This window comes from Protopterus annectens, chromosome 5.part0, assembly GCF_019279795.1.
Source record: "Protopterus annectens isolate FY-2018-M chromosome 5.part0, PAN1.0, whole genome shotgun sequence".
Taxonomy (NCBI): domain Eukaryota; kingdom Metazoa; phylum Chordata; order Ceratodontiformes; family Protopteridae; genus Protopterus; species Protopterus annectens.
Genome location: NC_056735.1, coordinates 1,312,709,244 through 1,312,736,863, shown reverse-complemented (window position 1 = coordinate 1,312,736,863; position 27,620 = coordinate 1,312,709,244). Strand labels below are relative to the sequence as shown.

At 38.9% G+C, this 27,620-nt stretch overlaps 1 protein-coding gene across 1 annotated transcript in view; it reads left to right on the top strand.

The window, feature by feature from the left end:
* Positions 1–27,620, top strand: part of LOC122801642 (ICOS ligand-like) — a 181,523-nt gene that overhangs the window by 103,156 nt on the left and 50,747 nt on the right. The window contains exon 2 of the mRNA XM_044071121.1: positions 12,455–12,510. Within this exon, the coding sequence (XP_043927056.1) occupies positions 12,488–12,510 (23 nt within the window). The 5' untranslated portion in view covers positions 12,455–12,487. The remainder of the gene's footprint in view (positions 1–12,454; positions 12,511–27,620) is intronic.

Here is a 27,620-nt window from a genome sequence, read left to right as displayed (position 1 = left end):
AAGAAAAATAGAAGTCATAATTAAGGAAAACTGCAGTTTTATGTGTCCGATATGTACTTAAAATGATTACTTGTGGGGAGGTTGACATGGTATGAACATACAATGTTTTCCACAGACTCTACTCTAGTTTTGCTTGAATTTGCACTATACAACTTCACATTTCTGTTTAAGAATGACACAGTGACATGTTTCACAGACAACAACTGAACTCAACTTCCTTACATTTGTGGTAAACTGTAAAATCAATGAGATAATTTACATAACTGGTCTAATTCTGTATCGAAACCTTCCCTCAGTAGGTCTGCATTACAAACAGTTAGCTGGAGTACATCATATATGAAGAGAAGCCTTGAGTTTAGAAATATGTTTAATCTGAAATATTTTTGCATAGCACGTACTGATAATTCTATATATTCTTTTTCATGTATTAAAAACAACTAATTACCTAAGTTAATAAAATGTGAGAACTATGCAAGAATTCAGAGTAGATTCTGCTTTTATAAGGAAGTGATTTTTATTTGCGCCATATTTCCAGATTCCATTTGTGAGATGACTCATACATTCCTTTACCACCCACAGGAATATTTCACAATATAAGCGTGATTGTGCTTGTCACAACTACAGTGATGAAATCAGTATTCCATATGTGTAATCAAGTGCTTCTGCTCTGCAAAAGAACTTGCGTATGCAATTTGACATCCATGTTTAGCAGTTGTTGAATGTAGCAGAACACTTGCAGGATAGTTATATCTTCAGTTTCAGCAACTGAGAGGTGTTTGTTATTCTTCTAATCCCCCTTAGACCCCTTCCCAAAAACTACATGCACCATGACTGCAGTGATAGATACTATAATGATGAGTGTAAATTAGTGATAGAGAAATGCTCATGAAAAATAAATAAATATGAAATTATTAATACATACACAGTAGTTTACTCAGAAATTATCAGCCCATCAGAGTTCATCAGTGTAAAACCTCAAAGCATTGTCTGTGAACAGTAAAGCATTTAATCAGTGCCAAATAGAGCAAAGGGAGAGGAACACATAACAATTTGCTGTCATTGCTGGTCTCAGAGAATAAGAGATAGTAAGACATCCTGAATATAGGGAAATTGCCATACAGGTTACTGTGCAAGCATCTCTGTGTGTTGGCAACTTGGGGAAAACTGTAGTACTGTGAGACCTAGCACTGGAAAAATCATTTCACTTACAATACAGTGACTTTGGAATGGATTTTATTTTATTTATTTTACATTTGTTAACTGGGAAATTACGACTGGACCAGGTCCATTTTCAGAGGAGGCCCGGGGAGAAAAGCTCCAACATCAAGTTATACAAATACAGTACATCCAGCATAATACACAAAACAGGTTACATCATGTATGCTGAGCATAGTAATATAAAAAGAATTAATAAAAACACTCCAGGTAAAAGATATAGAACATGGGTAAAAAGACAAAGATTTTGCCAAGTAAAGGGGGGGTGTAAGTGACAAATCCCATGCATGTGGTTGAGGACTTGATTCCCACAGAAAAGCAATATCAGACAGATTTATATAAATCAAATGATAGTTCATGTTACTTGTTCTGCCCTGTTCTCTGCGTTTACTCCCCAAACCCATTTCAATGATTTTTTCTTACTTCTTTTTGTGCAGTATATTGTAAATGAAATCACTGCAGTAACTACAACGATTTGTGGCCTCTTCTGTGTAATAGTATAGCGAAACCTATGAAAAGGAAAGTAAGATACAAATGGCATAGTAACCTGGTGATGGTTGACAGCAAGAGATAATTCTACCAGTGGCAGGATGCAGACCCAGTAAAAGGCTGTTCTTTCAATGCTTCTTAGCAGGACAAACTATGACATCGCCTTTATATTTCTCTTTAATTTTAGTGACATGAACAGTCATCCACAAAAACAGCAGGAAAAGAGCTGTGAATACAATTTCCCCCTGACAAAGGGATGTATATTATTTTACTCACTACACATTTTTGTTTTGTTGTAGTCATTAAAACACATTTTTATACAGACTGACCTCCTAGAGGTATTGATGCTTCCATCTAAAAATTGCACAGCATAACACATAACTTCTATTAAAAATCATTTTGTCTATAAACTTAAAAAATGCAATTTATTGTATATACATTTTTACATTCCTGAAAGCATGATATATACCATGGGATTTATTTATTTATTTATTTTATTTAAGCGACATTAACACAGTTTATGCATGTGGCACAATGTACATGCAAGTGGCACAACGAACACTGAAAGGTTCTGCAAAATAACTGATTACAAAAAATATGAACTATATGCACATGGTGATCTTACACCTTAGTGTTACTGTAGAATGAAACATAACCTACATAAAACTTTTTTGACAAATAAAAGATACAAATAAGGAAATTGTATAAGGAATGCCAATAAAATAAAAAGTATCTCTAGGAAAATATTACGTCACTAATGTATAATTATTTGTAATATACGTAATGCATTTTATATTTTTTTCTTTCAGTTTCTAAAGTAGATTAGCACACTGATTAGAAGCTACAATAACTCAAAAAGGAAGGCAGACTGATAAAGAAAACAAACTGCATGAAAATCCGAATGATGTAAACCATGCATAAGTCTATATCTGTAATTAGTAAGAGGACAGACAGGGAGTTTATGAAGCTGATACTCCAAATGAAAAGCAGACACAAAACAGTGCCTGAGAATGTGATGCTATAACTGTCTGAGTTTCTTATGCAGAGCATAAACCAACTGTTCATCTGGATACATGTATAGAACTGATACGATTTTTTCATCAAAATGTGATTGTTGATTTCCTAGTGAAATGTTTGCACTTAAAATGCTGAGTGTTAAAAAGTTGAAAAAAAAGACTGAAAACACAAGAGAAAATTGAATCTTGAAAATTCTTATTATTATTAAAACTTATTTTTGCAGGGGGGGGGCAAGCCCCTACTGCACCCACCTATGGGGGGGGCAAACCCTCATAACTCCTGAACGTATATATACTAACTTTGAGATTGACGTACTTTGGAGAAAAGGGAATATTCTGAGGAATGGCATCTTGAACTAAATATGTACAAGTCATAGCTTTTGGCCTTTCAGTTTCCACATTTTGGGACCTTTTCTATTGGGTTCTGAAATTTCAAATCGTTACTGTCAGGGGCACTAATATAAGACTACAAAACTTTAACAGTAAGGTAGTTTTCCATTTGCAATATTGTAATTATATATTTTGAGAAGCAAGCGTATGGGGCACAGCCTCCACATTCAGGACACATTCTTCTCCCTAACAAAAATACTTTTGTTTGTGTTTTTTATGAAATTCAGCCCTTTCTTTTGTTGACTTTGTTTTAGCAGGGCTTCCAGAAATGCAGAGATTATTGTTACACCTAACTTTATGTAAATATTATATCTCTTAGATTTTTTTTTCCCTTTAATGCCCAGCACTGTACCTCTGCTGTTGACTGTGTGTTACACTTTTCAGATGTGTACTGCACCTGTTATATCATGTGCTGCCCTTACTGCTGTATCAGGAAGAAATTCAGCAATTTCATGACTTCACTTTTCTTTCCCAGTACAACTACGCTTATTCAATCCAAGAGTTGATTTGATAGACTCCTGACTATCAGCAATGAAATGCAAGAAGGAAGAACGTTATAACTTTAACTTTAGTAGTCCAATAATGGGCCACAGAAAGCCACCTAGCCTCAGATGAATACTGTTTCCTTTATTATTCAAAAGGTAGATACATACATTACCATGGTGTCTGCTGCAGTTCAGTATTCCAGTATGTTACAGGCTGCAACATAATATTCATTGCAAATGCATTTTCAAATGAATTGTAGCACTGGCAAACATAGGAGGACGCAGGCTCTTCCTTGATATTAAAATACAAGTCCCCAGGCTTTAAGGAAATATCATTTTACTTTACCGTCTTAGAATTTGCTGTTCATATTCAGTATACAATTATCAATGCCTTCAAAGTATGATGTACTTTGAAGAATGCGAAGGACCCACAACACGCACACATATATGCCCTCATTTAAAGCAACCATAACATTATATATTTTGTTTGTCCTTTTTAACTGGGTTGCTGGTCTGGTCCAAGGACCCTTTTCAGCCATATATACCCATGTACATACAAATATTTCAGGCATGAGCCATAATGCCCTTCTAACCCGCCAGTGTACCAAAACAGTCACTCCCACTATAAGGATCCAAGTTGCTATTAAATTAGCTAAACTATAGCTTGCTTTAATGTAATTTGGTAGTCTATTCCAGGTGATATGTTACACTGTCAGAGAACAAATTAGTACATCTCTAATTCTTATATAATATCCTACACAGGTTGTTCAATTCCTATCTACTACAATTTCATAACCCCAGACACTGCCAGAGTACATTTCCTCTAAATGCCCTATATATCTGAATAAAGAGTCAGCTTCAATATCTAGATGAGACATTGCACAAGTTCAGACCTTTTAATCTTTCATAGTAACTTAAACTTTCACATCCACAGATGCTTTTTGTGTATATGCACTGTACTTTTTCAAATTTATTGATGATATCTTTTTTCTAAGCTTTCAATATTATTGTTCCTTACACTAGTTTGGATCCCAATTAACTTACAAACAACGATTTCATAATTTCTGATTTCTTAGACTTTTGCATCTTTTCATACAGCTAATAGTTTTATAACCATCTTTAATCAGTTGCTTGATATGATCAGAAAAAAATGGAAGTAGGATATATCCATGTATTCAGGTCCATAAATAAATCCACAGTTTCAATCACTGTGTGCTGTACTTACACTCTAGTTTATGTCTCCTAAATCTCACATGCATAGTTTTTTGATGCATTAATCATCATGTTATTTTTCTATGACCTAATGAGCAATTTAGTCAACTTCTTTTGCAGAGATACTATATCTAATAGATGTAATCAATTTTTCAGTGTTCATGTCATCTGCATAAAGACCATAGAATACCTCATATGAAAATTTTAAATCGGGAAGATACAACCAGAACAAGTATGGGGCTAGCACAGAGCCCTGTGGGATACCCTGAATGTAGACTAGAATTTATCTGTGCAAGTGTGTGATAATTGGGGGGTTGGGAGGGTGGCCTAATGGTTAGGGTGTTTGCCTTACAAACACAAGGTGCAGGGTTTGAGTCTCACAAGGGATAATTGGCTAGGCTTACAATGGCTCACAAGGACAGTTAGCCTAGTACTAACCTATGAACCTATAATTGCCATGACTCAATTCCAAAGCACAACAGAACATAGTTTATATATATATAATGAAAAGCAAATGAAATGCATTGAATAATACAGCCAAAACCAATTATAATGGAACATAAATGTGCAACTTAAATGGAAAAAGCACTAGTAGGAGATAAACACCCTAAGTTGAATACATACACTTACACGTGCATGCTATATACAATGTTCTGCATTTTTTTATATAACTTGTTCCCATTATAATTACGCAAATAGAAGAGTATTCTCATCATGTGTGTGGTATTACAAACACCATATTAACTGAACAAATCTTTGTATATGACAAAGTAAAGGCATTTTTTAATAGCGCAGTCATAACTATAGTAGACAGCAGAGAAAGAATCACTGGGCATTGGTAGTAAGGCCAGAAAAAGAAGTTATAAGAACTATAGGAGTTTGTAATAATAAATTATTGCAGCTGAGTTAGTGTCCAGTGAGAGACAGAGGGATAAGAGAAAACAAGAAAAGAAAATTAGGGTAGTTATATAGAGGATGTGTAGAGAGCTTTATTTATATATTTACACAGTTGTTGCTATTCGTTTGTTTTATGGAGTCCATTTTAGGCAGAAAGAAGCCTGACTAGATGTAGGCTTTCTTGTGCATGTTAGATTCCTAAATTAATGTACATTGCTATATTTTATAGGATTTAGGTGTTTAAAGCAAGTTGTTTACTTAATAAATAATGAAAAGTTATGAATATAATCTGCAGTAATTCAGTTAATGCATTGCTATTGCCCTACAGCCATAGTTTTCATCTACCATCCAACTTATGCAAGTGACTTATTTCATTGGATTCCCAAATTAGTGCACTGTTATGAATCACTAATTTTATCTATGTGTTCTGTGTTCCTTTTTAGTTTTGTATTACATATTTTGAATCAAAATTTCCTGTATTGCTATTTGTAATTTATACCACTGCTTCAGTACATTAAATCTACACTTTCTTGAATGTATTTAATTTGCAATTTGTTTTGGAACTCTTCTTCCAGGGCCTCCAGTGAACATACCTTTAACCCTGCTGGAATTGACTGGCTATCAAAGTGCATAAATAAATGAATACATTATTAGCCCTTAGTTCTTTGAAGGATATCTGTTTCAGTTCAACATTCTAAAAAGCTAAATGTTTATTTCGATATTCTAATAATGTCAGTCATTACAATCCAACTTCTTTGTAAGTATCATGCATACTTTTTTCTGTGTCCAAAGATTCCATACACTTACTACATCTTCATGATCCCATTGACCTGTTGTTTACCCTAATATTCTTAGAACTGACAACAAGAGTAAAGCTAATAATTTCCTTTCTAATGTAGACTGTCTGTTTAACACTTACGGGACCAAAATGTATAGAACATAGGATAAGTAAAGACATGCTACACATGTAAAATGAATGCATGATTGTTTATTATATCTAGGCAAAATATTGGGCTGTATAAGTAAAAAAATATCCTGAAATACATTATTAACCAAGACTTAACTTTTGTCATTCTGGGATAGATTCCGAAAGAGTTGCTTTCAGTGTAAGTGATTTACTTCAGTGTAAGGCATATCTACAAACAAGCTTACTCTGGAGAGCAGATTCCAAAAAAATTTGCTCTCAGCCTGCCCTCAGTGTAAGTGGACACTTTCACTGAGAGGAAGTCTTTCGGAGTTGGGCCCTCTGTCTTTCTTTAATGGTGGCTCACTGAAAGTAAGGATGTCATTAATTTCAATTTAACATTATGCAATCACATATTCGTAAAGGTAATTTTGCCAGGACTTAAATATAACATGCAGTGCAAACTGTTTTTTTCTTCAGGCAAAAAGAGAAAAAAATCTATAATTTCTAAGCAGTTCATATTTATGCATTTATGTATTTTTGCACATATTTTCCCTTGAATAAGTTCAGGTTTATCTTGTTTGTGTTGTTGGATTTTGGAGTAAACCTTGCACTGGGTTTTAATTCCTGGCTGTGCAGACTTTATGACTGTATGATTATTTGCCTTGAACTTTGTGTTGCACAGTATTTCTTGGTGTGAATTGCTATCCAGTTTGAAACCATGTAGCCCTCTTACCTCGTACATTTATTGAACTGTTATAGACTTCATTGTGGTTTTTGGTGAAAATCATCTACGATTTTGTTGCACTCTTTTGTACGACCTCTGTTCTGTGTTGGAACTGGTGAAAGTGAAGCCTTCAAAACAGCATACATTGCCCCAAATGCAGGTTACTAGCTCTTTATACAGATGAATAATGACTTCCTTTTTTATTGGAAAGTTCATCTTTTTCTTTCATGACATTAGTGAACTTCTCTTCTTTGTCTCTTCATCTCACTGCTTGCTTACCTTTAGATTTTATTTATCTATTATTTATTTATTTGTTTGTTTACTGGGAACAACCTCATTTTAAGTGGAAGCCTGGGGAGAATTGCTCTAGGTATATGTCTTTGGAATGTGGGAGGAATTCAGAGCATCTAGACGAAACCCACGCAAATGTAGGGAGGACATGCAAACTCCACACAGAAGGCACCCTAGCCAAGAATTGAACTAGAGAACCTTTCGCTGTGAGGCGATAAAGCTAACCGCTACACCACTGCTCCACCCAGAGATGACTATCTCAGTACCCTTCTGATTTTGTCGCTGCTGCTACTGTCGCCCTCCTTCAGATGTTCTTCAGATATTATTACTATTGCACAGCTACTCTGTTTTCCACTTTTTAACACCTCATTCATTTCTTTCTCTGTTATTATTTTATTTGTAGACTTTCAGCAATGCAACTTGCACAGCTAATGAAACTGATTTGCTCCAGTATTGACTCCTGTTGAACATGACCGATAAACATTTATTCTAAGTGCAGTCTACTTACAATGTCTCCCTGTGCCGTCTGTCTAGCCACTGTTCCTTATGACTCCTTCAAGGTTGTTTAATGTATTCACTAACTTTATGTGCAAGAGGGCTTTCAGTGACCTACTGTTGTCTCAGAGGACACATCAGCTACTATTTATTACTTTACTATATTAAGTTTCATTTGTTATCCAAACAAATAGCTTCTTTCTGTCCATAAATTTGTCTCTGCTCATTAGTCCTCTGACACAGCTGATTACTGATCTGTGCATTCCTGTCAGAGACAAGAGGCTATCAGGTATTTCATTCATCTAAAATACTGAGAACAGCTGTACACATCAATTGTAAATCAGGCAATTTATGCTATAGAATCCTAGTCCTCATGCTGTGGCAGTGATGTCCACTTAGAGCTTGCTCCATACACACTGCTTCTGAGTGTAACATACCATTTCAACCCATGAAAGGGGGTGCGGTGACATCAGTTATTAACTCTCATCTATCCATGCATGTTCCCCTAGCACCTAAACCTATAATCCAGCTCAAGAGTTTTGATAGATTCTTATGTCCTTATCCTTCTACACAATGGCTATCCGAGAGCTCTTATGAAGTTTTTTGGCATGCTTTTCCTGATGAGAAGCTCTGCCATGATGGTTTTAGTATCAGTCTCACCTCTGTACATGACCAAATCCTCTTCTTCAGCTGTGAGCCTTTATTATACCTACAGATGAATTTTGAGTGGTCCGCTTTTCAGCATCTTCCTTGCATGAACATGGTTCTTACCAAAATATAGTTCTCAACAAATGTGGGTTAGATGAGACAACCAAACATATTGGCAATTGCAGTAACTTCTTTTATGCCAGGACAATGTGCCTACATCACACTGCAAAATGCTTTGCCCCCTGTAACGCCCTAACTAATACAATAGTCTCTGTGGTTATAAAATCTTGGGCTAAGTCAGGAAACCTTTCATTTATTGACTATTTCCTTCATTGCTTTTGATGGATTATTATATATCTAAAAAGTATGCTGTCTGTCTAACTCAAATTAGAATTCTTCATTTTAATTCAGAAATGTTCTTTCCTGACTGCTTTTTCTGCTTCTTTCTGCTATGGATGGTGTTATTGTCTGTATTCTTTATACTATGCATACGTTTTATATTTCTTTGACGATATGTATTCATTCTAACCTTTTATGCTAATTCATTTTAGAAATACAAATGTTCCCTTGCTTTTGGAGGAGCTTCTCTTGCTTCTGTGATGGTAGTTTGCAGAGTACTACAGCCTTCCAATAAACAGCATTCTGAGTTAACCCTCTGTGGACTATGAAGACTGTTCAGTGTTCTTTCTCTTTCCAGCTTCATTTATATTTTCCAGCATTTCACATGTTATGTCTGGTGAAATATTAGCTCGGAAAATAATGCAAATAATACCAACTGTACTTTTCAATAAATACATAAATGCGCTTTTCATATCTATCAGTTTTATTAATGATTATTTTTCCAGCATTTTATACATTATGTTGTATCAATGGAGTAATAATTTGCTTCAAGCAAAAAAAAAAAAACTATTGTTCTGGACATGGATTCTATACTGTTGATTTTTTACAAAAATATCCCCAGATATGTAGTCAAAGCAATTTTTATATTTATTTTTCAATAATTTAATTAGCATGTCAAACATCTGTGGGTTGTCCAGCATTGCATCCCCACCTTCTTGGATGTTTAGCGTCTTAAGTTATCTAAATTACAGCTAGCTTCCAAGGCATTATGAGTAAATATGTAAGGCATTGCGGGTTGCTAAGTAACATTAACCTGAACATAAACCCCTGCATGTTTTCTGAGCCAAGAAAATGTCCCCATATTCAGTGATGGAATGTATTTCTCCTGCTATTCTGTTATGCTGTTTTATGAAGTCATATGCTGGAATACCAAGTCTCCCCAGAGCATTCACTTATATATAGACATCATACCTGCACTGCTGCTATAACTGTGAAGACAAAAGCACACCCAGCCTTGTAGTGTGTGTGTGTGTGTGTGTGTGTGTGTGTGTGTGTGTGTGTGTGTGTGTGTGTGTGTGTGAGGGTGGGGGTGTCCTTTTATTAAAAAAATCAGAAAGACTGGGTCTGGTGACAGAGTTAAAAAGCAAGTATGTTGCTAATCAGAAACACACATGCTTGGAATACAGTTATTAGACAGTAATGTAACCTACCAACAAGCACACCTAGAAAAGTCACCTATGGCCATTACTATCAAAGAACGCTACTGCATATTATGTACAGTGATATCACTGTGAAGGAATTAGAAGAACTGTTGTCAGTTCAGATCCTTCAGAATTTGTAACAAAATAACATGCAAATAGTACTCAACAATGGAACAGGACCAAAAATAATTGTCATCAAAACTGTTATGTATCAGAATCCTGAAAATGTAATGCTAAGTCTGGAAACATAGTCTGTCCAAAAAGATACAGCACCATTGTACAAATAATTGTAGCAGGGGGAAGATGCATTCCTAGGTAAGAAAAGGAGATAGTTGTGTTGTTGCATTGGACTTGCAATAAGTGATATACATAGTCTATCTACATATAAAGATACTCTAAATGTGCATACATTTGACAGTATGCACAAAGACTGATCATTCATCACTGTCAAAACATGATATACCTGACTGTTGTAAGGTGAATAACACTCTGTGACATTCACAAATATGATTATTTACTGACAAGCAATCACCGATGATAGATTAAAGTGAATACTATTGGGTCTGTGGTTAATCATCAAAGGCTCCACAAACCTCCATTCCTTGAACCAAAAATGCTGAGCGTTCACTTAAGCGAATGTTCACATCAGTGAATGGTTTACACAGGGAATGGAAACTAGATGGCCACCACGAGGAAATTTGTCCTTTTCCCCACTGTAATGCAATCTTGGAGTTGGTATGTATAGTAAGGGGAAATATGGGGATGCAGTCCCCCTGGTGTGTGTGATGATCAAATGTTGGCCATCACACACACCACAGTATGCCAAACTACACCCCCCACACCCATCCCTTACTATGTACTCCAACTCCGAGATCACACTATAATGAGGAAAAGGGCACATTTCCTGGTGGTGGCCAACTAATCCCATTCCCTGTGTAAACCATTCGCTGATGTGAATGTTCACTTAAGTGAACATTCACTGTTTTCTGTTCAAGGAACATAGGTTTACAGTAGTGAACCTTCAATGGTTAATCATAGACCCAATAATATGTATAGCATGGAAAGGAGACACATTAACTGATGTTATATAATCACCATTGCATCGACCATTGCCATATATTTTAGTGAACCTACATTTGGTTTTGATAATACAAGCATAGCTATAGCATGCAACACATAAATCATGGTGCTTTTACATCTGCAATGAACTGAATTATAGAAGGTGGCCTCTCATTTTCACTGTTAATTACTTCAATGGAACATTATTTATCTTTATGAACATTTGTTAACTGGGATAATCCAGCTGTACTAATAATCCCTTTTCAATGGATCCCAGGAAGAAAAGCTCCATACTTTGTACAAATATAATACAAATAATAATATTTGCTTACAACAGTGAGCCTCTGATGATATGAGACAGAACTTAACTACAATTGTTACAGGTGGTTATTTTAAGGGTGGCATGAAATGTGACTAAGAAATCTCAGAACCTTATGAAAATCCACAAGCACAGCTCTTCAGTGTGATCCTACAGTGACCTGACATGCACTGTATAATACAATTTATTGAAAAAAGATTTACAACAAATGGTGATTGTCTGCCCCATCTCAAAATGGAACACTTACATCTGGAGACAGGGTTGTCCAGGGTCCTTTGTTACTATCCCATAAATGATGGTTCTTCATTCTGGATGCTATCGAATTATTTGTTACATTGTGAGACTGCAGATGTGTTATTTTCAAGCTTGTGGACATTTTCATTCACTGTACCCCATCATGGCTGCATCAGTTTTTGTATGAGGGTGATACAGCAATATTTACCACTGTGAAGCTGAGGGTTCTATTCTTGGCATTTATTGTCTAGGGGATTATGAGCTTCAGTATTTGCAACCACTGAGGTTAGTAATGGAATGGATCTCATCATTAGTCCCATCTCTTGCTCAGAATTATTGAAATTTAAGTTATGTCCATAGGGGATTCAAAGAGTACTGTCTGTAAGACTATAGTATGGCCTGTTGAGTTTTTTCTTTGTTTATAAACTGAGTGCAGTAGGTTTTATGAAATCATTATTATTGCATTTTTACTTTTATTATCATTTGTATTTTATCAGTGTAATAAATTACTGTGTTATGCATTATTTTTCAGAACATTTCAAGATCACATCAGCAATTATCAAAAATGCAGCTGCACATACTTAAAAGGTAAACCAAATTAATATTACTGCAACATCATTCTTAGATTGAGCAGATTAAAACATGCTGTGATATATAGTTGAGAAAAGATATGTGGATTTGAAATATCTTTTACTGCTTTCTCAGACAGTTCTTATACAACTCCTTTCTGCTTTGCTATGTTGTTTCAAGCTTTTGAGGCTTCCTTTGGATTTCCTGAAGATAATAAACTTGGTACTATAGCTCTGTATGCCACAAGGAAGCTGTGGAAAAGAACAGAATTGTGTGGTTGTCTGCTTTGTAGCTGGGCTTCTGTTAACAGATACAGTGCAAGAATGGAGGAATGTACGTAAAGTGACACCTGACCACAAAAAATATCTGGCCAGGGGACGAATGTTAATGCTCAGCTTCTCCTATTCATATTATGGATTCCAGTAGCAGTGTTTTTTATGATGAACATTGCTCTTTCTGATAGGTGCAGAATTTTCTGGAAGTTTATCAGTTATAACGGGATCATAAGGGACATATGTTCTCCTGTACCTTTTTCTTTCCTTCTTTCTTTTGTGCTATTCTGAGTTGTCACCATTTGGATGACAGAGTCAGAAGGACCCATCCACCATCACTGATTGTAGCTTAAGTTCATGTTAAAGATCCCATGGTATTAAATGAAAAAGAGTAGGGGTATTCCCCTAGTGCATTTTCCATACTTCTGACATCTGTTAAATGCCACTTCAGATTTTCCCTGAAAATGGACAACAACCCTAGGGGAAGTAACACAGGTATTAGAAACCAATCAGTAAATCAATAATTAATCTATAGAAAGTCATAAAACTTTCTACATCTCATAGTTCCCTTCACACATATGCAGCCTCTCTTGCTTTCATACCATGATTTACTGTGTCCTTACTTAGTCTGTTATAGCCATACTATCTAAAACATTTCAGCCTCTGTGGGTCTACAACTACAGTAAAGTCACCCCATTCTGAATATTTTCATCCTTTCTCCCAGTGTTCATTTCTTTCCTGAAAAACCCACTGGAACAATAGCATGCTCTGTTTTCACACTAATATCTATCCCCTTAGTTTAGACTTCACTTTACACCCTAGTGTCCCCTGCCTACTTCTCTTTCATTAAAATACCTACATCTTTCCTCTCCCTTCTGGTTTTGCTCGACTCCTCAAATCTCTTAAAAACTGCTTTTGGCATAATTCTGCAGCTGCCTGCATCTTAATTTTTATTTTCTACAGCACTGCACATTATATCCACCTGTATTTAGTTATGGCAAAACTCTCCCCTTTTTGATAGTTTTAAATTTTAACTTATTTACTTAGTGTATAAATTAACTGGTCATCATGGATCATTTTTGACACAGCCTAGGCAACAAGGTAACAAGTACAATATATATGTATATATATATATATATATATATATATATATATATATATATATATATATATATATATATATATAGGGGTGTGTGTGTGTGTGTGTGTGTGTATGTACTAAAAGACAATCAAGACAATCAATCAGTATGTTTTTGAGGTGGAACCAAATATGAAAAACATATACTTGCAGGGAACAAGCAAACTTCACACAGAGAGGAGATCAGCATTGCATCCTCAAGTTGTTATTAAGAAATCTTAAGCACTGAACTGGATGCTACAGCATAGTTTAAGCCCCTCCCTACACACATTTCATGTAACCATCCTTATTACCCTCTTACTACAAAAACATGCAGCCACACCACTGGCACTAGATCCAATGTCCCCTGCATATCTAAATATTACAGATGTTGTCCTTCTGCACTGAAGACTACTTAGGTTCATCTCTTCCTAGCTCGCCATCATCACAGACACTGGGTATTCTTAGCTAGCCATGATCATGGACACTGGGTATTCCTAGCTAGCCATCTTCACAGACACTGAGTATTCCTAGCTAGCCGTCATCACAGACACTGGGTATTCCTAACTAGCCATCATCACAGACACTGGGTATTTCTAGCTAGCTGCCATCACAGACACTAGGTATTCCTAGCTGGCTGTTATCACAGACACTGGGCATTCCTAGCTGGCTGTCATCACAGACACTGGGTATTCCTAGCTGGCTGTCATCACAGACACTGGGTATTCTTAGCCAGCCATGATCACAAACACTGGGTATTCCTAGCTAGCCATCTTCACAGACACTGAGTATTCCTAGCTAGCCATCATCACAGACACTGGATATTCCTAGCTGGCTGTCATCACAGACACTGGATATTTCTAGCTAGCCGTCATCATAGACACTGGGTATTCCTAACTAGCCATCATCACAGACACTGGATATTTCTAGCTAGCTGTCATCACAGACACTAGGTATTCCTAGCTGGCTGTTATCACAGACACTGGGCATTCCTAGCTGGCTGTCATCACAGACACTGGGTATTCCTAGCTGGCTGTCATCACAGACACTGGGTATTCTTAGCTAGCCATGATCACAGACACAGGGTATTCCTAGCTAGCCATCTTCACAGACACTGAGTATTCCTAGCTAGTCATCATCACAGACACTGGATATTCCTAGCTGGCTGTCATCACAAACACTGGGTATTTCTAGCTAGCCGTCATCATAGACACTGGGTATTCCTAACTAGTCATCATCACAGACACTGGGTATTTCTAGCTAGCTGTCATCACAGACACTAGGTATTCCTAGTTGGCTGTTATCACAGACACTGGGCATTCCTAGCTGGCTGTCATCACAGACATTGGGTATTCCTAGCTGGCTGTCATCACAGACACTGGGTATTCTTAGCTAGCCATCATCACAGACACTGGATATTCCTAGCTAGCCATCATCACAGACACTGGGTATACCTAGCTAGCTGTCATCACAGACACTGGGTATTCCTAGCTAGCTGTCATCACAGACACTGGGTATTCCTAGCTAGCTGTCATCACAGACACTGGGTATTCCTAGCTGGCTGCCATAACAGACACTGGGTATTCCTAGCTAGCTGTCATCACAGACACTAGGTATTCCTAGCTAGCCATCATAAGAGACACTGGGTATTCCTAGCTGGCTGTCATAACAGACACTGGGTATTCCTAGCTAGCTGTCATCACAGACACTGGGTATTCCTAGCTAGCCATCATCAGAGACACTGGGTATTCCTAGCTAGCTGTCATAACAGACACTTGGTATTCTTAGCTTGCTGTCATCACAGACACTGGGTATTCTTAGTTAGCCGTCATCACAGACACTGGGTATTCTTAGCTGGCTGTCATCACAGACACTGGGTATTCCTAGCTAGCTGTCATCACAGACACTGGGTATTCCTAGCTAGCTGTCATGACAGACACTGGGTATTCCTAGCTAGCTGTCATGACAGACACTGGGTATTCCTAGCTAGCTGTCATGACAGACACTGGGTATTCCTAGCTAGCTGTCATAACAGACACTTGGTATTCTTAGCTTGCTGTCATGACAGACACTGGGTATTCTTAGTTAGCCGTCATCACAGACACTGGGTATTCTTAGCTGGCTGTCATCACAGACACTGGGTATTCCTAGCTAGCTGTCATCACAGACACTGGGTATTCCTAGCTAGCTGTCATGACAGACACTGGGTATTCCTAGCTAGCTGTCATCACAGACACTGGGTATTCCTAGCTAGCTGTCATGACAGACACTGGGTATTCCTAGCTAGCTGTCATGACAGACACTGGGTATTCCTAGCTGGCTGTCATCACAGATACTAGGTATTCCTAGCTGGCTGTCATCACAGACACTGGGTATTCCTAGCTGGCTGTCATCACAGACACTGGGTATTCCTAGCTGGCTGTCATCACAGACACTGGGTATTCCTAGCTGGCTGTCATCACAGACACTGGGTATTCCTAGCTGGCTGTCATCACAGACACTGGGTATTCCTAGCTGGCTGTCATCACAGACACTGGGTATTCCTAGCTGGCTGTCATCACAGACACTGGGTATTCCTAGCTGGCTGTCATCACAGACACTGGGTATTCCTAGCTGGCTGTCATCACAGACACTGGGTATTCCTAGCTGGCTGTCATCACAGACACTGGGTATTCCTAGCTGGCTGTCATCACAGACACTGGGTATTCCTAGCTGGCTGTCATCACAGACACTGGGTATTCCTAGCTAGCTGTCATCACAGACACTGGGTATTCCTAGCTGGCTGTCATCACAGACACTGGGTATTCCTAGCTGGCTGTCATCACAGACACTGGGTATTCCTAGCTGGCTGTCATCACAGACACTGGGTATTCCTAGCTGGCTGTCATCACAGACACTGGGTATTCCTAGCTGGCTGTCATCACAGACACTGGGTATTCCTAGCTGGCTGTCATCACAGACACTGGGTATTCCTAGCTGGCTGTCATCACAGACACTGGGTATTCCTAGCTGGCTGTCATCACAGACACTGGGTATTCCTAGCTGGCTGTCATCACAGACACTGGGTATTCCTAGCTGGCTGTCATCACAGACACTGGGTATTCCTAGCTGGCTGTCATCACAGACACTGGGTATTCCTAGCTGGCTGTCATCACAGACACTGGGTATTCCTAGCTGGCTGTCATCACAGACACTGGGTATTCCTAGCTGGCTGTCATCACAGACACTGGGTATTCCTAGCTGGCTGTCATCACAGACACTGGGTATTCCTAGCTGGCTGTCATCACAGACACTGGGTATTCCTAGCTGGCTGTCATCACAGACACTGGGTATTCCTAGCTGGCTGTCATCACAGACACTGGGTATTCCTAGCTGGCTGTCATCACAGACACTGGGTATTCCTAGCTGGCTGTCATCACAGACACTGGGTATTCCTAGCTGGCTGTCATCACAGACACTGGGTATTCCTAGCTGGCTGTCATCACAGACACTGGGTATTCCTAGCTGGCTGTCATCACAGACACTGGGTATTCCTAGCTGGCTGTCATCACAGACACTGGGTATTCCTAGCTGGCTGTCATCACAGACACTGGGTATTCCTAGCTGGCTGTCATCACAGACACTGGGTATTCCTAGCTGGCTGTCATCACAGACACTGGGTATTCCTAGCTGGCTGTCATCACAGACACTGGGTATTCCTAGCTGGCTGTCATCACAGACACTGGGTATTCCTAGCTGGCTGTCATCACAGACACTGGGTATTCCTAGCTGGCTGTCATCACAGACACTGGGTATTCCTAGCTGGCTGTCATCACAGACACTGGGTATTCCTAGCTGGCTGTCATCACAGACACTGGGTATTCCTAGCTGGCTGTCATCACAGACACTGGGTATTCCTAGCTGGCTGTCATCACAGACACTGGGTATTCCTAGCTGGCTGTCATCACAGACACTGGGTATTCCTAGCTGGCTGTCATCACAGACACTGGGTATTCCTAGCTGGCTGTCATCACAGACACTGGGTATTCCTAGCTGGCTGTCATCACAGACACTGGGTATTCCTAGCTGGCTGTCATCACAGACACTGGGTATTCCTAGCTGGCTGTCATCACAGACACTGGGTATTCCTAGCTGGCTGTCATCACAGACACTGGGTATTCCTAGCTGGCTGTCATCACAGACACTGGGTATTCCTAGCTGGCTGTCATCACAGACACTGGGTATTCCTAGCTGGCTGTCATCACAGACACTGGGTATTCCTAGCTGGCTGTCATCACAGACACTGGGTATTCCTAGCTGGCTGTCATCACAGACACTGGGTATTCCTAGCTGGCTGTCATCACAGACACTGGGTATTCCTAGCTGGCTGTCATCACAGACACTGGGTATTCCTAGCTGGCTGTCATCACAGACACTGGGTATTCCTAGCTGGCTGTCATCACAGACACTGGGTATTCCTAGCTGGCTGTCATCACAGACACTGGGTATTCCTAGCTGGCTGTCATCACAGACACTGGGTATTCCTAGCTGGCTGTCATCACAGACACTGGGTATTCCTAGCTGGCTGTCATCACAGACACTGGGTATTCCTAGCTGGCTGTCATCACAGACACTGGGTATTCCTAGCTGGCTGTCATCACAGACACTGGGTATTCCTAGCTGGCTGTCATCACAGACACTGGGTATTCCTAGCTGGCTGTCATCACAGACACTGGGTATTCCTAGCTGGCTGTCATCACAGACACTGGGTATTCCTAGCTGGCTGTCATCACAGACACTGGGTATTCCTAGCTGGCTGTCATCACAGACACTGGGTATTCCTAGCTGGCTGTCATCACAGACACTGGGTATTCCTAGCTGGCTGTCATCACAGACACTGGGTATTCCTAGCTGGCTGTCATCACAGACACTGGGTATTCCTAGCTGGCTGTCATCACAGACACTGGGTATTCCTAGCTGGCTGTCATCACAGACACTGGGTATTCCTAGCTGGCTGTCATCACAGACACTGGGTATTCCTAGCTGGCTGTCATCACAGACACTGGGTATTCCTAGCTGGCTGTCATCACAGACACTGGGTATTCCTAGCTGGCTGTCATCACAGACACTGGGTATTCCTAGCTGGCTGTCATCACAGACACTGGGTATTCCTAGCTGGCTGTCATCACAGACACTGGGTATTCCTAGCTGGCTGTCATCACAGACACTGGGTATTCCTAGCTGGCTGTCATCACAGACACTGGGTATTCCTAGCTGGCTGTCATCACAGACACTGGGTATTCCTAGCTGGCTGTCATCACAGACACTGGGTATTCCTAGCTGGCTGTCATCACAGACACTGGGTATTCCTAGCTGGCTGTCATCACAGACACTGGGTATTCCTAGCTGGCTGTCATCACAGACACTGGGTATTCCTAGCTGGCTGTCATCACAGACACTGGGTATTCCTAGCTGGCTGTCATCACAGACACTGGGTATTCCTAGCTGGCTGTCATCACAGACACTGGGTATTCCTAGCTGGCTGTCATCACAGACACTGGGTATTCCTAGCTGGCTGTCATCACAGACACTGGGTATTCCTAGCTGGCTGTCATCACAGACACTGGGTATTCCTAGCTGGCTGTCATCACAGACACTGGGTATTCCTAGCTGGCTGTCATCACAGACACTGGGTATTCCTAGCTGGCTGTCATCACAGACACTGGGTATTCCTAGCTGGCTGTCATCACAGACACTGGGTATTCCTAGCTGGCTGTCATCACAGACACTGGGTATTCCTAGCTGGCTGTCATCACAGACACTGGGTATTCCTAGCTGGCTGTCATCACAGACACTGGGTATTCCTAGCTGGCTGTCATCACAGACACTGGGTATTCCTAGCTGGCTGTCATCACAGACACTGGGTATTCCTAGCTGGCTGTCATCACAGACACTGGGTATTCCTAGCTGGCTGTCATCACAGACACTGGGTATTCCTAGCTGGCTGTCATCACAGACACTGGGTATTCCTAGCTGGCTGTCATCACAGACACTGGGTATTCCTAGCTGGCTGTCATCACAGACACTGGGTATTCCTAGCTGGCTGTCATCACAGACACTGGGTATTCCTAGCTGGCTGTCATCACAGACACTGGGTATTCCTAGCTGGCTGTCATCACAGACACTGGGTATTCCTAGCTGGCTGTCATCACAGACACTGGGTATTCCTAGCTGGCTGTCATCACAGACACTGGGTATTCCTAGCTGGCTGTCATCACAGACACTGGGTATTCCTAGCTGGCTGTCATCACAGACACTGGGTATTCCTAGCTGGCTGTCATCACAGACACTGGGTATTCCTAGCTGGCTGTCATCACAGACACTGGGTATTCCTAGCTGGCTGTCATCACAGACACTGGGTATTCCTAGCTGGCTGTCATCACAGACACTGGGTATTCCTAGCTGGCTGTCATCACAGACACTGGGTATTCCTAGCTGGCTGTCATCACAGACACTGGGTATTCCTAGCTGGCTGTCATCACAGACACTGGGTATTCCTAGCTGGCTGTCATCACAGACACTGGGTATTCCTAGCTGGCTGTCATCACAGACACTGGGTATTCCTAGCTGGCTGTCATCACAGACACTGGGTATTCCTAGCTGGCTGTCATCACAGACACTGGGTATTCCTAGCTGGCTGTCATCACAGACACTGGGTATTCCTAGCTGGCTGTCATCACAGACACTGGGTATTCCTAGCTGGCTGTCATCACAGACACTGGGTATTCCTAGCTGGCTGTCATCACAGACACTGGGTATTCCTAGCTGGCTGTCATCACAGACACTGGGTATTCCTAGCTGGCTGTCATCACAGACACTGGGTATTCCTAGCTGGCTGTCATCACAGACACTGGGTATTCCTAGCTAGCTGTCATCACAGACACTGGGTATTCCTAGCTGGCTGTCATCACAGACACTGGGTATTCCTAGCTGGCTGTCATCACAGACACTGGGTATTCCTAGCTAGCTGTCATCACAGACACTGGGTATTCCTAGCTGGCTGTCATCACAGACACTGGGTATTCCTAGCTGGCTGTCATCACAGACACTGGGTATTCCTAGCTGGCTGTCATCACAGACACTGGGTATTCCTAGCTGGCTGTCATCACAGACACTGGGTATTCCTAGCTGGCTGTCATCACAGACACTGGGTATCCAGCTCATCATTACAGACACTGGGTATCTAGCTGCTTTCTTGCAAGACCCATACAAGGAGACTCCTATATATTTTTCATTGTCGACTTTAAGAATCAGAACTAAACTTGGGTACCTGCCATAGCTACTGTTGCTATTATCCATTAATGTTTTTAAGCCATATATATTTTCAGTAGATTTTGTATATAGTTTAATTATTATACTATACATACAACATTGTATTACACTTAGACTCTTGACGTATACCACATAAACATTTCAAAAACAGATTAATATATTATAATCACAATATTATTTATGCTTTTTTCTTCCAGCAGCTGACTTTGCTATTATAAGAGCCTTTTTTAACACAAAGCATCTTTATTAAATTATCACTTATGAAATAGGCAATCATACATTTATATAAATGAAAACAAACCATATCGACACAGTCCCAATTGCAAGTATTTTACATCATAGTCCATATTGACACAATTTTAGTTGCAGACATTATACATCACTTATAATCTATCTAATCATTGTCAGTCAAACATTACATAGCTCATTCAAATCCTGCCTTCTTTTAAACCTCATTTCTCCCCTGTACGTATTGTTCCCACAGTTACCATTTTTTCCTATGTAGTTTGCTCCTACCTTTTCCTAAAGATACTAATTCCAGTTGTTTTACCTCTTTTACTATATTTACTAATTCTAGTATAGTTGGTTTATACTTTGATTTCCATTTTCTAGTAATTGCTTTTTTGGCAGTCACCATAATTAGACTCCGCAAGGCCTTACTATGTCTAGGAAATTCCAGTTCTGTATCATAGCTCAGAAAAAATCATTTCCCTGTTTACACCAATTTGCTCACCCAGTATCTCTGATGGAGTAGTCTGCAAGGAATGTTTAAAGTCTGCCAACTCATTACAGTTCCAGAAAATATGTTCCTAATAATTGCTTTTTTCCCCATCACATCTCCAATGTTTGCTGTCGATCTGAGGAAAAATTCTCTGGAGTCTACCTGGGGTATAAAATATCTATATAAACATTTCCAAGCAAAAATCCTAAACCTTTGCATATTTCTGGGGACAAACATATATCCCTCATTGTTTCTTTGTGAATTGCTTATCCAGTCTCTCTTCCCAAGCCTTTCTAACATCCTCTGACTGATTCTTATGGTTATCGTGCAATATTTTGTATGATCTACTAGTTATCCCTTTTTTAACAACAGCTTCTGTTCTAGATTCTACTAAAAACTCTACCAGTACTGGTTTTTCATTTAGGACCCCCTCTATTTCTTTCTCTTTGCCTATAGTCTGATATCAGTCCTTGATAAGGAAGGCAATCTCTAGCCTTCATTCCAAATACATTCTTGGCATCTTCCCATTCTATTACCTTTTCCTGTCTAGTTATTTGCTCCCAATGTTTTGGTTCCTTGGCCAGTTTTCTCCAAAAAGTTTCCAGTCCCCTCTTGCCTATTGTCTATATTGCTAGTTGCAGTCATCCCTATTGGCATAATTTGCTTTCTCCATTCTCATATTGGCTTAGTTCTTTGAATATTTTCTGGTACTTTATGAATATAATATTCTGCATGATTATTGTTATTCTCCTTAATGGTCTGCATCCAAAATTCCAGTCTGTCCTTGTTTCTTGAGCTTCCCCCTGTTTCTTCATCATCCCTTTCAACTTATAGGTTTCTACTTGTGCTATGCATAGGAGCCCTTACTGTCTAGCTCTGAAATACCCCTTCAAATTGGGCAATCCCAATTCACCTTGTTCTATTAGAAGAATCAACTTATCCCACTTACCTCTTGTTGTCTTCCCCTCCCAGAAAAACAAACTTCAGCTCTTTATTAATTGCTATCCACCACTTCTCCTCTGGTTATTGAAAATATGCCTGACCTGTGTATAAGACTAAAGGGACTAAAAACATTTAACTGCTTGCATCTTACTATCTGTACCGTTACAACAAAAGCTTCCAATTTCTCAGTTCTTGTATTATATTTTGTTTAGTCTCTTATATCCTTAGCTGCCACACCAGAATCCTTTTTAATCCATACTCCTAAATACTTCATTTTATCATGTCCCCATAAATGTGGATATTGCTGATCTAGTTCATATGTGGGTACATGATTTACCACTATTGCCTTTGCTTTAGCTTCATTAATTTTGTATCCTGAAAAGATGGGAAACTGTCTCAAGCTGTTTCACAACACTGTAATGTCCTTTTCTGGTTTTATCACGTATATAATAACACCTGCAAATAGATCCAGCTTTTCTTGATCACCAGACCAATTATATCTTTGAATTTCTGACTCCCTTATTTTCTTTGCTAATGGTTCTAAATGCAGTGCAAATAACAAAGGGGGAAGAGGACATCCCTGCTAGGTTCCTTTGCTCAAGCAGAAATTATCAGAGAGGATCCCACCCATTTTAATTTCTGCCTCTGATCCCTCATATATCCTCCTAATCAACTTTATAATTTTATCAGGGAATGCAAATGCTTCCATTGCCCTGCTCATAAAGTCCCAGCTTACTATGTCAAATGCTTTCTCTGCATCAAGACTATAATAGCATTCTGTTGTTTGTTCTTCTTCAGCTTGCAGAAAAATGGAGAAAAGAGAGCGAGAAGGAAAAAAAGCAACATTGATTGAGAAAATGCATAATTACATAAACCTAATCTTTTTAATACTTTCAATTCCCTCGATTTATCTTCTACTAACAGGTCATCTTAAACTACTGAAACCAGTAAACTAGTGACGTTAAGAGCCAGGGTCCAAGGAAACTCCAAAAAAGATACAGAAGATAAAACAAGATGTTTACTTAGCGCTTTTGTCCTTACACAAGTAGGACTTCATCAGAATACCCCAACCCTCCAAACAATTATTTATATAAGCTTATTAATCAATTCATTGATTGAAAAACAGTATATTTTTCAACCAGCCACTGCATCCAATAATTAAGGTTTTTGAGAAAGCTGGAATTGAAGACATTTACAATTTACAGTTTAACAGAAAGAATTACACATATTTCCCCAATTTAAACAAAAATTAAAGGCATCTATTTGACTCCCTGTGACTTGATAAGACCATCTGCATAATGAAAACAGACAAAGGCGGTGGCACTGTCCTTTTTGACTCTATAGAATATTCAAATATAACGTCCACTATTCTAAATGATACTATTACTTATTCATCAGTATCAAGGAAAGAAATTAATATTGTTTATCAGAGGATTGATTTCTATGTATAAGAATTTTTGCTTGATCAAAGAATCACACCAGAGATTTACAACACATTAAAAGTGGAAAAGCCAATTGTCTCTACTATATCTGGCGGGTCTATATTAGATCACCGAATGCTTAAAAAAGTGAACGGTGATTAATTGACCCTATATAAGCGAAAGCTTACAATTTCAAACTGTCAGAACAGTGATTTTTTTTCCTAAGGAAAAAAAAATCACTGTTCCAACAAAAAATAAATAAATAAATAAAATACTTTAAACATTACATTAAGTGGGGGCTTCACCTCCCACACCCCCCTACTTAAATATACCAACTCCGAGACCACACTACAGTGCCAAAAATGGCAATGTAACAAAGCGGCCAAGCAAATTCTTTCCCAGGAAAAGAATTTGCTTAAAAGCCGCTTTGATATTTTGCCATTTCAGGCTTTTCAGTTCGACCAAGACACATTTGAAAGAATGCATCTTCGATCTTCTAATACGGAACCATATCTGGAATCCTTAAAATCCACAAAAACTTACATAAACATCTCTTTAGACCCATAGTAGCTGCCCAGGGGTCAAAAACATATCCCCTGGCAGTATGTGTGGACCAATGGTTGAAACCTATACACAATGTGGCCCCACACCTAATTATTGATTCTTGGGACTTTTTAGGGAGGTCGAACAGTGATATTTGAAGCAAAGAGTTAATTTTCTTTACTATAGATGTAGTGGACTTATTCACAATTATTCCTAAAGATCAGGGACTGGAATACTTTCACAATAGCATCGTCTAGTATACCTCCTTAACAAATGACAAAATGTATTTAATACTAGAGTTAATGTCAATGGTTTTGGAGAATAATTGCATTTTTTTGAAGGAGAATTATTCAAAAAAACTAGGGCTGTGGCTGTGGGTACTTCTTGTGCCCCCATTTACGCCAACCTAGTATTACTGGACAGGGAGAAAAGACATGTTTTTAATTCTGTATTTTTTTTCCAATGTGAGGTTATACATAAGATTTTTGGTTGATATTTTTATTCTTTGGATTGGTTCGGAATATAGTACACCCAAATTCATTGACTACCTGAACTAAACTTTTGACTATTTGAAATGTATATATAATTCGACCAAAGAAAAGATTAATTATCTGAATATGTTAATCTCACATACGGGAAATGGATTCAGATCTAAGGTATACAGGAAGTCCACCTTAAGCAGTTCATACTTAACTTTTCAAGTTGCCATCCTCTTTCTCCAAAGAAAAGCTTAGTGAAGGGACGATGTATCCATATTGCAAGAATGACATCACACATCAAGGACTTAGAGGCTGAACTTGACAAAGTGGTTAGCATGTTTATGGCCAGAGGTTATTCTTCTTCCATGGTAAATTATATTAGACAACATGTACTGGCTGAGTGGGGATTTAGTTATAAACCGCTTTTAGGAGTAGGATTATCCCCTGAGAACCAGTCCCCACCTCAAGCAAATTTTGAAAAAGCATTAGTGATTCAGTACAGCCCCCATTCTGAGGAAATTAAGAACATCACTTGAAAGAACTGGAATATTCTTAAGGCTAGTCCCACTATTAAAAACCTTTTAGGTGGAGAACCACTTTTCATTTATAAAACAGGTGATAATATGAAAAACTTTTTTGAAGGTGGGTTTAATTACAATAGTTTCCCAGACAAGATTAAAATGGGGCAGTTAAATGTGGGACATGTAATCAGTGCTCATACATTTTGGAGGACAAGACACTGATTTTAGAAAAAAAGTGCTCACACATAAGTAGTGCTTAGTTTAGCCAAATACTCAGCATGCCCTGCATTCTATGTAGGGAAAACTGAATGTAGCCTTTGCAATTGAATATATGAGCACAATTATGATATCACCAAGCAAAATGAAAATAATGTGTTGTTTAAACATTCTACCTCCTGTCAGTCTTTCACTAAATTTAAGTTTGCCATTCTCAAACAAATCAAACCTAACCCTTGTGGTGGTGATATGAAGATATTTTTTAGAAAACGAAGAACTGAGGTGGCAACATATGCTTCAAGCAACCAGTTGTCTGGGTATTAATGATCATGTTTCTGTACAGCCTGTTTTACTGCTGAGATCAGCCAAATTGTAGAGTAGTACAATCAGGTTTATAGATATATTTTTTTTATAATATATTATTGCACACTGTTTTAACACAAATCTGTGTTTTGCAAACTCTTTCTATCTTTTAGAACCCATCAGCTTTTATTACATTATCTCCCATATTATTTTTAGTAGTGTTTTTTACTGAAAGTCTGTTTTTGTTGAGTATATGCCTTTAAATATATTGTTTTACAAAGAATTAAGTGATTAACAAACTTATATTAATAATTGTTTGGAGGGTTGGGGCATTCTGATGAAGTCCTACTTGTGTAAGGATGAAAGTGCTGAATAAACATATTGTTTACCTCCTGTATCTTTGTTTGCAGTTTCCTTGGACCCTGGATCTTAGCTTTACTAGTTTCCTGGTTTCAATTTTTGTTGTAATGCTACACTTCTTTACTTCTTTTTTTCATTTTAAACTACACTTTAATGTGGTCAGTATTGTTTATATCCCACTTCATTTAGATAACCTTCATTATTAATGTTTCTTCAGATCTAACCAAGCAGTGCATTCTGGATCACTGCCCTCACACACATACATCCAACAAAATTGGAGTTACTCCAGTTTAGTGTCCCACACAAAATAACAGCACAAAAACTAACTGTGCTCGGCTAAGTTGCAGTTCATATTTATAAACAGTCCATTACCAATTCAGTACTAAAGAAAAAAAATGTTGAGTAAAGATATGTCAGTATGAAAGCATAATCCATCATCTAATTAATGTTAGATATCCCCTTGTTTGCTGTTCAGTTAACACATCCATCTTTGTAATATACAACATAGAATTATATAACGGACTGACCATCAATCCACATACTTCTTGTTCACATATCATTGCAACAGTAAATCACTTATCAGTTAATATTAACAACATTGTTATTTAGCAGCATTTATTAATAATAGTCTTCAGAAATGCTCCACCATATAATTGCCCATAAGGACGGTAAAAGTATTAAGAAAATGGTTACATATCATCTGTTTTTTTATTCTGTACCTTCCTCTTTTCAAACTTCTACAGACATTCTTAACTACTATATTGGTCACAGTTGCCCTGATTCAGCCTTCTGCTTCTCCCGTAGTCTTCCTCCATCTCTTTTCCCAGCTCTTATCATCTGATGAGTACTAAGCAATGGGAAAAATCTCAGTATTGTGGAAGGGGAAAGTTTCTCTGTTAAGTATGCACAGGTGTTATTATAC